The sequence below is a fragment of the Thamnophis elegans genome, chromosome 12 (assembly GCF_009769535.1).
Source record: "Thamnophis elegans isolate rThaEle1 chromosome 12, rThaEle1.pri, whole genome shotgun sequence".
In the NCBI taxonomy this organism is placed as follows: Eukaryota; Metazoa; Chordata; class Lepidosauria; order Squamata; family Colubridae; genus Thamnophis; species Thamnophis elegans.
In genome coordinates, this window is record NC_045552.1 from 79864 (window position 1) to 93841 (window position 13978).

At 56.9% G+C, this 13978-nt stretch overlaps 2 protein-coding genes across 3 annotated transcripts; one reads left to right on the forward strand and one right to left on the reverse strand.

Moving 5' to 3' along the window:
• The first annotated feature begins 2183 nt into the window (after window positions 1-2183).
• Window positions 2184-8586, forward strand: LOC116515205 (DBF4-type zinc finger-containing protein 2 homolog). Its single transcript, XM_032227112.1, has 4 exons — window positions 2184-6359; window positions 6667-6871; window positions 7491-7663; window positions 7952-8586. The coding sequence occupies exons 1-4, from the start codon at window positions 5955-5957 to the stop codon at window positions 8042-8044; spliced, it is 876 nt and encodes a 291-aa protein (XP_032083003.1). The 5' UTR covers window positions 2184-5954; the 3' UTR covers window positions 8045-8586.
• Window positions 8587-8909: 323 nt separating this feature from the next.
• On the reverse strand, window positions 8910-13867 carry SAE1 (SUMO1 activating enzyme subunit 1). 2 transcript variants are annotated; one of them, XM_032227289.1, is made up of 9 exons: window positions 13679-13867; window positions 13476-13587; window positions 13084-13257; window positions 12701-12843; window positions 12413-12512; window positions 11545-11650; window positions 9992-10136; window positions 9426-9492; window positions 8916-9118 (listed from the first exon to the last, which is right to left on the reverse strand). In XM_032227289.1, the coding sequence occupies exons 1-9, from the start codon at window positions 13780-13782 to the stop codon at window positions 9017-9019; spliced, it is 1053 nt and encodes a 350-aa protein (XP_032083180.1). In that variant the 5' UTR covers window positions 13783-13867; the 3' UTR covers window positions 8916-9016. The 2 variants fall into 2 exon arrangements, with proteins under 2 accessions (XP_032083181.1, XP_032083180.1); XM_032227290.1 differs by lacking the exons at window positions 9426-9492; window positions 9992-10136 and having other exon boundaries at window positions 8910-9118.
• Between the last annotated feature and the right edge of the window lie 111 nt (window positions 13868-13978).

Genomic DNA, 13978 nt, shown 5'->3' on the forward strand with positions numbered 1-13978 from the left:
CGCGTCGTCGCCATAGGCGGCCGCCCGCGCCTCCTGGGAAGGGCCTGCCCGGGGGGTTCCCGTCCCGCTGGGGCTGCAGGTCTAAAGCGCCCTCATCCGCTGGCCGCGGTCGAGGCGCTTCTTTCCGCCCAAGGAAAGGCCGGGCGAACCGCTGGCCCTTGGGCCCAAGCCGAAGAGACCTAGGGAGCGGGCAGCGAGAACAGAAGGTAGTCCCGCATCTTGTCCCTACACACTACAGTTCTCCTAAATAAGACTTCACTTTTATTAATGCTGGACATCATCCTGTTCGGTTTAGCCGGGGTTCAAGCCTGTTGAGGTCACACCTCAGCCAAGAGCCTAGAGTGCATCCTTGGCAGTCTGATCCAGCAGCCCATTTGCACAGTAGCTAGCTTCAACAAATCCCTTCAGAAGCAGGCTCCCTGCCAACAACGTTACAGGAGGCAAGAGGAGGGCTTGGGTTACCAAACTGGGAATTATATTATCAAGCAGCAGCGTTATCATGGATAACAAAATGGATTGTACTGAGAAATACAAGGTTATTGACATTGGAGGAACATGACTTACAGGTGGGTTGGCATGCCTTCCTATGGTATGGGAAAAACAAGATACATGGTTATTTTCAAGGACATTATATAAGCAATGTTTTATTATTAGTATGGGAGAAAGTTAGAGAAAAACACTATGTAAAGATACCAGCTTGGCTTTCGACAATGGAAGCATTAATACATCCAAATATTATTAATATGGAAAACATTGTTAGATATAAAGATATTTTGACAGAAAAGGGGGAACTTATAAAGAAAGATTTAGAAGAACAAGGGTTTGACATAGTTTGGTACACACAATTGCAGATACCGTCTAGATATGAAAAAGATACTAAATTATATGGTTTTCACATGGAGATGACAGAATTGGATGAGATACAGGAACAGAAGAGGGGATGATTTAAAAATTGTATAGCTACTTATTGCATGTTAAACTAGAAGAACAGGTAAAAGAAACAATGATAGTGCAGGCAATTTTTTTTGGATATTCGATAGAGTTAGATAAATGGCAGCAACTATGGGAACGAAATTAAAAATTAACAATGGCAACTGCATATAAAAAGAATTTGTACAAAATGTTTTATAGATGGCACATGTCACTTGAAAGATTGGCAGAAATGTTTAAAGACAAATCAACCAAATGTTGGAAATGCCACCAAATGCCGGGGTCATATTATCAAATGTAGTGGACATGTATAAAAGCGAAAAAATACTTGGAAAGAATTCAAATGCGGTTGGAGAAGATGACGCAGCAACATATTGACTTAAAATCTGAATTGTTCTTGTTTGGTATCTTACGAGGCAAATATAGTAAAGAAAATGTATATTTGATTATTCATGTAATAACTATGGCTAGAATTGTATTTGCACAAAATTGGAAAGCTGAAGAAATCCCTAAAGAGGAAAATGTGATTATGAAAATATTAGATTTTGCAGAATCTGATTATTATAATATATGGGGGTTATTTTATCATTGGTTAGAAAATGAATGTGGATAAAAAGTGTGAAATTGAATAATTTAGGAAGAGAAATGTTATAACAGGAGATATGTTAAGTTGTAATGAGCCAGCCGTGTGCAGCAGCTGCCAAAAAAGCCAACACAGTTCTAGTCTGTATAAACAGAGGGATAGAATCAAAATCACGTGAAGTGTCAATACCACTTTATAATGCCTTGGGAAGGCCACACTTGGAATACTGGATTCAGTTTTGGTTGCCATGATGTAGAAAAGATGTGGAGACTCTGGGAAGAGTGCAGAGAAGAGCAACAAAAAGGATTAGGGGACTGGAGGCTAAAACATATGAAGAACGGTTGCAGGAACTGGGTAGGTCTAGTTTAATGAAAAGAAGGACTAGGGGAGACATGATAGCAGTGTTCCAATATCTCAGGGGTTGCCACAAAGAAGAGGGAGTCAAACTATTCTCCAAAGCATCTGTGAGCAGAACAAGAAGTAATGAGTGGAAACTAATTAAGGAGAGAAGCAACTTAGAACTGACAGAACAATTAATCAGTGGAACAACTTGCCTCCAGAAGTTGTGAACGCCCCAACACTGGAAGTCTTTAAGAAGATGTTGGATCGCCATTTGTCTGAAAAGGTATAAGGTTTCCTGCCTAGGCAGGGGGTTGGACTAGAAGACTTCCAAAGTCGCTTCCAACTCTGTTATTGTATTATATTGTATTGTATTGTAATGTTAAAATAAGAATAGATGTGTATAAAGAATTTGTTGATAAAGCTATAACTATTATGACACCCAAAAAAATGTTCTCAGATGACACACTGATTGATGAATGATGATTTTTTTTTAAAGGAAAAAAAAGTTTTATAAACAAAAGAAGCAGTAGCAGGCCCACTGCCTTCAAGGTTAATGGCCAGTGTGGAATTCCAAACTTTAATTATACCTTGTATAATTATATAATTATAATAATTATTATAGATCATTTTCTCTCTCCTTATTTTTCCAGGATTCTAATTCATTTGGTAACCTCTAAGTCTAGTATTTTGGGAGGGTGAAAATAGCTTATCCTTGTTTACCTATATCATGCATACTTTTGTAGCTCTCCATCGTGTCTTCCCATTCATCTCCTCCACATTCATCTCCTTGCTAGACTAAAACGCCCCAAACGGTGCACCCTTTCCTCTTGGGGAAGTCACTCTGACATCTGGATCATCCTCTGAACTGTCTCTAACTCCACTATTTCCTTTTGGAGCTGCAGCAATGGCACATAATATTCCAGATGCGCTTTAGGATAAGATAATGCAGGACCATTGACAAGCAACCTGCTTGGTGAGCAGATGCACATTGAACACACTGCAGAGTCTCTAACCTGCACAAGCAGATCCTGAGAAACCTATGATGATCGCCCATCAGTTGGATGGCTAATTCGGAAAAGTCCTCTTCACATCCTTTCTCAGTAGTTTTTCCATAAGCCACTGTTGCTTCTTACTCCTTCCAATCGTAATTGTAAAATATTTCACAAAGGCTAATGGGAGGCAATATTTGTAGCTCAGGGTCAAACCGTGGGGTCCTCGATGCTCTCCGAGCTTACTAACTAGATAATATGGATATTCCTTAGTTGTGTAATGAAACTTCTGGCAAGCTCAGAGAACACCGAGGACCCTCCACCATTCATGCACAGGTAAGGGCTTCTTTATATACACAACTACTTCATCACATTTCTTGGGAACAAGGCTGTGACTATTCTTGACTCTCCTCCCAGCAGCCTTGGGCTTGCTGGCTTCCTCCAGCTGGGTTTGTGTCCCCAATTCCTGCTCTTTTTCTCCAGTTATTATTTTAACACCGGGTGGCCTTTTTGCCGTCCCCTGAGGCTGGCTGCTCCTGCAACCATGACTCCATCATGCCTTCCTGGGTGCTTTTAAAGAGGGGCCCCAGTTGGCTGCATTCCAGGCAGCCCTTTCCTCCTCCCAGTTCCCACCAAAGGTGGAGGCCATCCCAGCAGCCATCCCAAGCAGCAGCCGGGATGGCTTAAGGGGATGGCGGGGCTGCAGAGCACCCAGGGAGCTGCCATCTCCTCTGATCCCGTCGGGATGTAACGGGAAGACTGCAACCCCAGGAGGCTCTTCAGCCGCAGAGGCCCGTTGCCCCGGCCCCAGCGATAGCATCCAGCTCTCATCTTCCTGGCTGGGATAGGAGGCTCAGACCTGCCAGCCCTCGCCCGCCGGCCTTCTGGGCCGGTTGCTGCTCCTCGGAGGAACAGCCGCGGATGCTGTTTCCATGGCAGTTGCTTTTCCTGCTGGGATGGTCAGCCCGGATTGGCTGCGGCGGTGGAGTGGAAGAGGGTTGGAGGGGCGGGAACCAAACGCCGCCGCGCTTCTGCTGTTGCTGCACCGGCGGCGAAGGCAAAAGAGGGGCGGGGGCGCGGCTCCCTCTTGAAATGGGCTGGGCTGGCAAAGTGCAACGGGAAGGTCGGGGCCCTGGAGACGCTCTCGGGCCGCTGAGCGGGAGCAGCTCCTGGGCAGCCCAGACTCCGCAGCCCAAGAGGTCTCCGGAACGCCGTCGAGCCCCTGGAGCTCTTGGTCTAGCCGGCCGGGCAGGCATCGGAACCGGGGAGCGCCGCTCCGAGGCCCGCCACTGTAAATGCCGCGGAGTTGGAGGGCCCGCCATCCACCGGGCCCCACCTTCTCCCCAAGCACATGCAGCGAGGCCAGCAGCCCCAACTGTCTCCGGCCCGCGAAGCCGCCGTCTGCCAGCGCCCCTGGCCTCCTCGGCTGGTCGGGGGTGTGTGTGACCGCACCCACCGGCCGCGTGTTGCCTGGTTTCTGGGCTGCTGGCAGGCGCTTCCCTGTGGAAACAGACACCTGCCAGCCGCTGAATGGTTGAGCCCCACCCTCGATGGCCAATGGAAGCGCCGGCGCCGCAGAGAAACATAAAACGGCCAAGGGGGACCGGCGGGGCTCGTGGCCCTGCGCAGGGCATCCCTCTCCAGGCAGCCGCGACGCTCCCCTGGCACCCCCGGATGCCCTTGCCCCGTGGGGTCCCAGCCTAGATCCTGGTACGTTCGGAGCGGTGCTCCAACTGCCAGAGGTCAGCCTTCGAGGCCCCGGGAGATTCCCGGCCTCGCCGCCGCGCTCGGCCGGTCAAAAACGAGCCTCCCCGCATCCTTTGCGCCGACGGGGCTCAAGGGGCCAATTCCGCCCGCCTTAGGCGGAGAGCGCGGCCAACGTGCCCCGCCAACTGGAGGCGGACGAGAAGGCCTGGCGGGCCGTCCGGGTAGCTCGGCGCTGCCTCTCCCGGACCATCCCCCACTCCCCGGGAATGACCTCATCGCGAGGCGGCCTGCGCAGGGAGGGCTGGAGGGAGGCTGTCACTGGGCAAATTCACTTGCGCCGCAGCCGCCGAGGCGAGGCGTTCGTCCTGGGCAGCCCGGCGCATGTGCCAGCCGACCCCCCCCCCCCGAAGCAATAAACGGTGATGTCAGCGTGGGGTGGGGGGAGAGCGCAACAGAGACAGCAGCAAAAGCGCCCCCCGCAACCCTCCGCCTCGCGTCGCCATTGGCTGCAGCCCGGCTCCAGTCCCGGCGACGCGGCGCTCGTTGGCTCGGCGGCGGTGGGGCTCAGCCAGCCAGGCAGCGGGATCCCTCCACCGGAGGTCACGCGAGCAGCAGCTCGGGGGAGGAGGGAGGCCAGCGAGCGAGCGACGACAGCCCCGCCCCGGCGCAGGGCCCACTAGCGCCTGAATGCCGCGCGACCCTTCGCTGCGCGCCAGCTCGGCCAAAACAAACGAGCCGTGGGCGAGCCTGTCCGGAGCTGTGCTCCGTGCTCAACGCCTCTGAAGGCTCAGCCCGGGCCAGGGAAGCGGTCCGACGGCTCTGGCCGGCAGCCGGCAGGAGGAAGCGCTGTCCCCTCACCGCTTTCCCAGCGGACTGGCCGGTGCTGGCGGGAGGCGCGGGCGGGCCTGGGCCCTTTGCTGAAGAAGAGCCTCCTTTTTCGGCCCAGTCGGGGGCTTAACAGAGTGACCGGAACCGGCCCCGCGCCCTGTTGGAGCAAAGAGGGGCTCCTGCTGTAGGGCATCCCCATAAAGACCCACTAAAGCCCCGCGCCCTACCCAAGGGCCTCCCGGCTAAAACAACCTCTGCTTGTCCCACCGCGGAGGAGTCCCGGTCGCCCCTCTGCCCACTTTCCCAGGGAAACCGAAGGCGGCGGGCTCCCAGAAGCGGCTCGGAGGCTGGCCTGGGCGCCTCGCTTACGGACGGGCTCCCGGAGCTTCCCGTCTGCGGGAATCTCCGCTCGGCTCACGGTCCCGCTGTGCCGGCAGGAAAACCCGGGCTCGACTCCACAGAGGTCACCCGCCTTTGTCTGCCCTTTCCCGAACCTCCAGAAACGGGGCTGGAGGGCCGATTGGCCCTGGGAGGGCGAGTTCTGCCCCAAAGATTGGGGGCGCGACCTCAGGTCGATGCGGGGCCGCTACCACGGAGCGCCCTCGCGAGCCCGGCTCCCGCTGTCCCTGAGCTCGTGCCTTCGAGGCCGCCGCAGCAGCGGGGCTGGCCAGAATAGCGGGCTGGGTGGGGACGAGCGCCGAGCCGGAGAGGCGGCCGGGCAGGGCGCCCTCGCCCCTCCCGCGGGGGGATCCCCGGCTCTGGCACAAGTCCGAACTTGCCTGGGGGCGGGGTCGGTGACGTCACGACGGGCGGGGTCTGCGGGCTGGCAGCTCTGCTCCGCGCGGCTGCCTGGCTCGCAGCGAGGATCGTCCCGCCGCCGCGTCCGCTTGCCCTGCCTCGCCCGTGCCGCCGCTTGCGCCGCCCGTGCCAGTCGGAGCCCCGCTACCCCTGAGCCGCCCCGGAGGGTTCATGCAGCTGCAGTAAGTGCGGGAGGACGCCGCGGCGGGCCGGCGGGACTCGGTCCGGGCGGGCGGGGCACACGTGGCCGCAGCGGGGCTGGAATCAGGGCGTCGCCTCCTGTTGGGGCGGGCAGAGGCCCCGTGCCCAGGGCAACCCTGGAGCCGAGACGAGCGGGTGCCGAACCGCCGCTTGATTTGTTTACAAACACGGGGCTCGGCGCGGCCGTTCTGCTCCGCCCCTTGGCTGGGTGGCCGAGCCTCTGCCGCCTTTCCCGCGGGCAGGCGGGCGCTTCGTGGCTCTGTGCCTTGACCGTTCTTTGCCCGGCAGATCCCCGCGAGCGCCATGGCTAGACCATTGCAGGACCGGAGCCGAGCCCAGCCGACAGCAACTGTGCCCCGGAGCCCAACCTTCCCTGTGGGGGGGACGCTGGCCCTGCCGCCCTCCGTCAGCCGCCCGCCGCTCGCCTTGTCACCCGGGCTGAACTGCCTCTATCGCTGCGGCCGGGCACCGGAGCCTCCCGGGAGCGCCCGTGGTGAGTGCTTTGGCTCCGCGCATCGGCCAGGGTAGCTGATGGTCCCGCCGCCCAGCTTCGTCGACTTTGCCCCAAGCCTTGCCTGGAGCGCGGCCCGACTGCTCTGCTTCTGCGTTGCCTCCGCGGCTGCCCCGACCAGCCATGGCTGGAGCTAGTGCCGTGCTGCGCCTCTAGCGAAGCTTTTTTGGGGGGAAAGCTGCCTCGGCCCCGTCCTGGAGCCTCTCCGGCTTCCCCAGCCCTCTACCAAAGCAGCACCACCGGCAGGACAGCCCTCTGGAGTCCGGGAAGAGGCTGGAGATGGCGGGAGCAGCGGCCGAGGGGGCGGTGCCCGCAGCCTCCACTAGGGTCCTGCCGGGGTCCTCCGCAGCTCCTAGGTGACACCGGGGCAGGCAGCAGCACTCCTGCACTGCTGGCACGGGGGTCCCCCCTGCCTGCCCTTGGGGTCCCCCAGCCGTGCTGAGTGCAGAGGAAAGCCCTGTCCTGAAATGCCCGCCTTAAGCTGCAGCAGCCCCGAAGGAGATAGGAAGCCCCACTGGGACTGCCTCCCCCACCCCATGCCTCCTGCTCCTGCCAAAGGGACCCCTCGCCTGCCTCACCTCCCTTTCCTTCTCCTCCACAGCCAGCCTGCAGCCCACAGCGTCCTGCGCCCAAGAGGAAGCCCCCACAGAGCCCGAGCAAAGCGCAAGGGGGCTTAATGGGCACCTCACAAGAACCCCGCTCAGCCTGGAGCAGGCCATCGGGGCTCGGCTTCGCCACATGGGAGACTCTTTCCATCAAGACCACGAAGAGAGGGTAAGCTTTGGGGGCAGAGCAATCTCTCCCCCTTGGGGAATCCAGCTCCCTGGCTTGGAGTTGCTGCCGCCTGGGCCAGAAAGGGACCAACCGGGGCGTGGGGTCACGTCAGTGATGCACAGGGCCCAGCCCAGCAGCAATTCAGAGTGTGTATATATATATACTTGTGTATTTAAGGCAGCAGCAGCAGCAGGGCGTTTGTCCTTTGGAGCACCTGGATAGGGAGTGGGAGTGATCAGCCCTGTCGCCGCTCAAGTCTTTCCTTGTGTCCCCCTCTGGCAAATTTAGGAGCGCAGGCCTCGGGGAGCCCTCTTGGCCCACTTGTACCACCTGGTCTTCCACCTATTGGGCATCTTGGACAACCTGCCTGCCAGGGGGTGACAGAAGAGCCTTGGAGCGCAGAGCCATCCACTGAGCTGCTTTGGGACTTCTCTTCCTGCTGGCCAGGAGAACAGCAGCCTCAGTCGAAGAACAGATGCCCGCCAACAGCCGGCCTCGAACTCACCATGCTCGGAGTTTGCCCCCAGCCCAGCAGTGCCTTATGGGGAGCTGCACGGATGGGTGGGGGTGAGACAAGTTAGCACTATGTGAATATTTTCCACTGAGCCTGTGGATTCGCGGGTTGGGGAAGAAGAAAATTGCACTTGCCACCTCAACTCAAGAGGGGCGGCCGACAATGGCCACTGTAAATAGGCCCTGGACTCTCTTATGCAGAAGAGGTAGGTGGGGGGGAGGGGGCGGCGAGAGAAGAGAACCTGCACACGGGTGCAGCTGCTGCTGCTGTGTGTACATAGACAGTCTTCATGCCTGCGCACAGGATACAACTGGGTGCTACCTGTACATAGCTGAGCGGTTGGGTTGTCCGTATCTTGTGGAGAGGTGGAAATTTTTTTGTATATTTCCTTTTCAATAAAACCGGATGGAAGCAGAAACGGCACCAGCCTCTTTTATCCTATGGAGCAATGTAGGCCAAGGAGGTGCCAATGGGTGAGGAATGGCCACCCCTCCCCCCTGATGCTTGTGGGAGAACAAGAACTGCAAGGGGAAGGAAGGGCGGGAGAGGGGAGCCGGGCCAGGCTGGAAAGCTGCTCTCTTTGCAAGGAAACCGAGGGGCAGCAGCACCAGGCATCATCTCTTCTGAAGCTGCACCTTCCTTCCCCAAGGCTGGGGGACCCTGTTCTCTCCCTCCCCCCCCCCCACCATTTAAAGGGGACCTTGTGAGGAAATCACTGCCAGAGAGACTCGGTAACCAAATAAGTATTTATTTGGGCTAAGATGGGAAGAGACATAAGGAGGGGTGGCTGTTCAGGAAGGGAACCCGTTACTAAGACCCCTCTCCCAAGCCCACATAGTTCAGGATGGGAGGGTGGGGGCCAGGCACTCTACCACCCCGCTGCCCTTCATGCCGTTGAAGAAGAAGAAATTGTTGAGGGGAGGGTCCCGCTGTGAGAGAGCCTAGAAATAAGACAAAATACAGGCAGGATAAGGCAGGCCTGCAGGCAGCAGGAAGCCCTTTGTGCCCCTTCCCTGTCTGCCAACGAAGACCCTCTTGATAGGAAAGCTTCTGCGGAGCAAAAGGGTTCGCTTTTCCAGTGCTTCAATCCATCCCACCCCCCACGCAGGGGAGCCCCTTTGCCAAGCAGCAGGCAAGCCCAGTCTTGGGCTGGGAGGTGCCTTCCCCAGGAAAGGCTCTGCTGCCTTCAATTCAGAACCAGAGGCGGCCGGGGGGGGGGGGTGAGCGGGGGGGGGGCAGAGAACATACCTTGACAGCCTCCTGGCTCAGCACCCCTCCAACCACAGCACAAACGGGGGCCATTTCTGAGAAGCAGCTGTGGATATCAGCAAAGAAGGGAAAGTCAGCCAGGGGGCAGAAAGCCTGTTGCTCCCAGGGGATCAAACCCCACATCGGCTGCGGGAGGTCCTAGACAGTTCTACTAAGGGTATCCCTCGCCCAACAGCTGCCCCCTGCTGGCCTACTCAAAGGGAGGCCACATCCTTTTCTGCATTGGGTCAGCTGGCAGGAACCGATGGAGGCGAGCGGAGGGGGGGTTTCTCTGGCCACTTCTTCCCTCGTCCTCACAGAAGGCTAAAGAGGAAATGGGGGCCAGCATCGCCCACCGCTCTGCATTGGCTGCTGGACCCACCCAGGGGAACCAGCGCCTGCTTTCTGGCCCACACACAGCGTCCTGAGCCAGTTCTTCTACAGGATGCCCATCCGCTGCCAAGACCACGTTTCGCTCTTTGGTCCCAAGGCCGAGGGGAGGGGGCTGTTGACCCACGGCAAGGCTGGCCCCCTAGTCTGGTTAAAGGAAGAAAGGAGGCCCCTGCCTGGCAAAGTCGTCAACAATCAGGTCAGTTCCAACACCCAAGGAGGCCAGCACAGCCAAGCGCATCTGGCGCAGCGCCTCTGCATCCTCCTGGTAGCTCAGCGGAGAAGGGTCTCGGCCCTTTTCTGTCCGGAATTTGAAAAGCACTGCAACAGGAAGAGACCACAAATAGCCTGTTTTACAAGGCATACACAGTGTGCCCAGAAGCCTGTAAGACTGGCACCACACCTGGCTCCCCCCTTATGTAGAGGCACCCATCTCTGCTCCCCTTCACCTGCCGAGAACCGCTGCTATTAAGTCAAAAGCCAAGGTGGCGCAGTGGTTAAATGCAGCACTGCAGGCTACTGCTAGATCAGCAGGTCAGCGGTTCAAATCCCACCGGCTCAGGGTTGACTCAGCCTTCCATCCTTCCGAGGTGGGTAAAATGAGGACCCAGATTGTTGGGGGCAATATGCTGACTCTCTGTAAACCGCTTAGAGAGGGCTGAAAGCCCTATGAAGCGGTATATAAGTCTACTGCTATTGCTATAAGTCTACTGCTATTGCTATAAAAAGGCCGTGACTGCACTATGCCAAGTTTCATCTGGAACATCTCCATGTTCACGCAGCAGCACGTGCACGAAAGCGTCTTTCCTGCCCTGACCCCTTCTGACATTCTTCTTCCCCACAACCAATGACACCAAAGAGGACCTGCGGGTGACCGAAGGACAAAGAGGAACCAGACCAAAACGCTAGTCTGGTCGAGAGATGAAGGCACCAGGCTGAAAAACTGGGAGGGTGCCAGTTCGAGTTCTGCCTTAGACATAAAAGGCACCAAAAAGCTGAGTTAGGTCGTTTTCTTGCAGACATTTCAGGACCAAACTAGGTAACCTCATCAGTGCTAGTGAAAGCATGGAAGTCAGCTGTGTGACTTAGGGGCAGTCATTCTCTTTCAGCCCCCCCCACCCCCACCCCAACAGGGTTGTCATTCCGGAGAAATAGGGAGATGGAGAAGTACTAGGTGTGTTCGATGTTTGACTTACTTATACAAATATTAAGTCGGGATTTTTAAAAGCCTTTTAAAAAAAGGCATATAATTTGGTTTCTCAGTAAGAGAAGAGGCGACTGCTGCCCCCACCCAATGGCCATGGTGAGGTTAGTATACAAAGCACTGATTTAATCTGGGCAGCCTCAGAGCCTTCTCTTGCCAATCGTACCAGGCTTTGGGCACAACTGAGGCTTTAGGCTCCAGCCACCAGGGCAGGGAAACTGGGGCAGCCTGGCTTCTAAAGCCAGGCCCTACACCTTGCAACGTGCAAGCCGTCCATCTACATCGTGGAGGGAGGGGCCACTGCACGCTCTATGAATGCCTGGCCTGTTCTAGGGCCAATTCCCAGGGCGCTTTGCTTCTCCCTTGGACCACAAGGAGCTCACATGCCCGTCAGCTGGAGACTCCTCCATTGTCTGCTCCAGTGAGGAATCACATGATCCAGAAGGGAACACTCTCCTCCTAACCTGCTGTCCCACTGCCAGGCCGGATCTTAGCACAGGATTCCATCTCAGCTGCACCTCTCACCTTGCAACAGGAAGTAATCGGGGGCAGTCCGCTTCAAGGCTGCTTTGGCCCCTTCACTGCTCCAACTGAGAGTCAGGGCATCTTTTAGGAGGCAAAAATGAACATTCTGGGGGGAAGAAAAGGACAGTGAGGCAACAGAGGCATTCAATTAGCTTCACTTAACCTGAAAGATGCTTTCAGCAGATACCTTCCCAGAAACTACAGGGAGCTAATGGAACTAAGGAGATGCACCAGGATCCGGGAGTTAAGGATTTTAACTTAGAATAACTTTATTGACACTTTAATTTTATTGTAACTCTGCTTTACTGTACAATTTGTCCGGCTTTCTGCCTCATTGGCTCTGTTCACAGGCAGCTCCAGTGAAGGGCCACCTATAAAGTGAAGGCAGCATTCTGGAAGTTGCCAAGAGGGTCTCATCTGCCTGAAAGAGATGGGGCAGCGGCAGCCTTTTCTCCTGGCAGAATTCAGACCCTTTCTAGCAAACAGGAATGTACTAGTACAGATGTGTGGGTGGCTCCCTCCTTGGGATCCACAACACAAATACAAGATCACTAAGATCACCAAGCATTCAGTAGAATAAAGATATCCAAATAGCCAGTAGGAGATCCCGCTTGATATTTTTCATTCTACCATTAAACAGCAACTGGTTTTCCACTCTGCAATCCAATTCTTCTCTGCTATCCTATGTGAAAATCTGCAGCACAAGGGTAGCTTGCCTGATGGGACTCTCAGCTGCAGGGAGTCCGTTTATAGCTTGGCCGTGAAAGGCATAAAACCTCCTACACCGCATACAGAAGAAGAGCAGGCTCTGAAAGGAGGAGGCCTACCTCCCCACCTTCTATGCTCCACAGACACAGGCTTCACCCACCTTCTTCACCAGGACTGTCTCTGCAACACCCAGTTTGGCTTTCTTTGCATCAGGGCCGCCCTGTCCTTCCTGGCTGGCTTTGGTAGCTTTTGTCTTTTCTCTGTAAAGCAGAGTCAGGCAGCGACCAAGGAGGTTAATATAGGAACGGCAGCCTTCTTGTCTTCCAGTACAGATGCCCAAGAGGGCCCACTCTTGGACTCTTAGCCCCTCCCTGCCAGTTGTCTCGTTCAGCCCCACAGGCCTCAGATACAGGTGTCAGCCTCAGATTCCAAGCCAAGAGAAACTCACTCAACAAATTCATGTTCACCCAGGTTGGCAAACATGTAGCCGTGGTAGCCAAAGACGTCACCGGTGAAAAACTTGATGCCGTGTTTCTTGCATATTTGGTCCACCTTCAGAAGGACTTCCTGAGTGCAGCACGTCAGGCAAACCTGGAAGAGAAAAGACACCAGAGAGGACTTTGTCTCACTGACCCAAAAAGTCTGGCCCAAGCCGGGGCAGCTCTTTTCTCTTCCCCTGAACAGAAGATCATTCTCCGGGGTCTTCCCAGACTTCCCCAGCCTCAGAGAAAGTCGGAGTTTGCTCACCAAACAGGCAGGCAGCCCTTGTGGAATTGGTGGGGAGAGGAGGGGGGGGGAGCCCTCCTGGGCGAAAGGTCTGCCAGGACTCACCACATCAAAGCCAGTGAAGAATTCCTCCGGTTTCTGCTCAATATTCTCCGGATCCGCTTTCACCTCCACCATGGGATTGAGGTCCTGAAGACGCTCCAGGGACGCCTCCGCTCTGTTCTTCCCCGTGGAACCGGTTGGGAGCAGGAACTGGCTTCGGGCATCTTCCAGGGACACCTGGCAGGAGGAGGAGGAGGAGGAGGAGGAGGAGGGTCGGGGCATCTTTCCCCTTCCGAGGGGAGAAGCCCCAGAGCCTACCGGGCTCCCTCCACCCGCGCTCCCCTTCCACCCGCACAGCCGAAGAAGCAGCCCAGCCAAACGGGCGGCCTCCTCCTCCTCCTCCTCCCGCGCCCCGGCCCAGCACCCCCCCCCCCGCGCTCCCCCTTCGGACCCACCTGCCGGTGGTCGAGCAGCGTCAGCGCCTTCACGCCGGCCAGCGCCAGGTTCTTGGCCACTTCCGCGCCCAGCCCGCGCAGCCCGGCCACCAGCGCCCGAGAGCCGCGCAGCCTGCGGGGCGGAGAGGGAGGCGCGTCAGGGGCGCCTGAGCCCTTCGCCCGCCCCCCGCCCCCTCCGCCCGTGCCCCGGTTCCCCGCGCTACCGCTTCTGCGCCTCCAGCCCCCAGAGGCGGATCTGCCGGTCGTACTGCGCCGCCTCCTCCTCGCTGATGCCGCCGCCACCGGGGCGCCGCTTCTCCTCCACCATGGCGCCCGCGCAGCCGCCCCGCCCCGCCTTCCGCTCTTCGCGCCCGGCCGGCTTCTTCGAATGGCGGCGAGGGGGCGGGGCCGAGCGAGGAGCCACGCCGCGCCCCGCCTTCGGGGGCGCCGCGGCCGCTCGGGCGCAGCCGGCAGTTTCCGGCGCCGCTCGGGCGTTTCCGCCGTCGGCCCTGCCCCCGCGCTCG

Coding starts and splice junctions, on each gene's coding strand:
- LOC116515205 (XM_032227112.1), top strand. CDS start 5,955: ATGCGGGGCCGCTACCACGGAGCGCCCTCGCGAGCCCGGCTCCCGCTG. Junction 6,360..6,666: donor GGAGGGTTCATGCAGCTGCA/GTAAGTGCGGGA, acceptor TTTGCCCGGCAG/ATCCCCGCGAGCGCCATGGC. Junction 7,664..7,951: donor ATCAAGACCACGAAGAGAGG/GTAAGCTTTGGG, acceptor TGGCAAATTTAG/GAGCGCAGGCCTCGGGGAGC.
- SAE1 (XM_032227289.1), bottom strand. CDS start 13,782: ATGGTGGAGGAGAAGCGGCGCCCCGGTGGCGGCGGCATCAGCGAGGAG. Junction 10,137..11,544: donor CGATTACTTCCTGTTGCAAG/GTGAGAGGTGCA, acceptor TTCCTGTTGCAG/TGCTTTTCAAATTCCGGACA. Junction 9,119..9,425: donor TGAGCCAGGAGGCTGTCAAG/GTATGTTCTCTG, acceptor TCTTATTTCTAG/GCTCTCTCACAGCGGGACCC.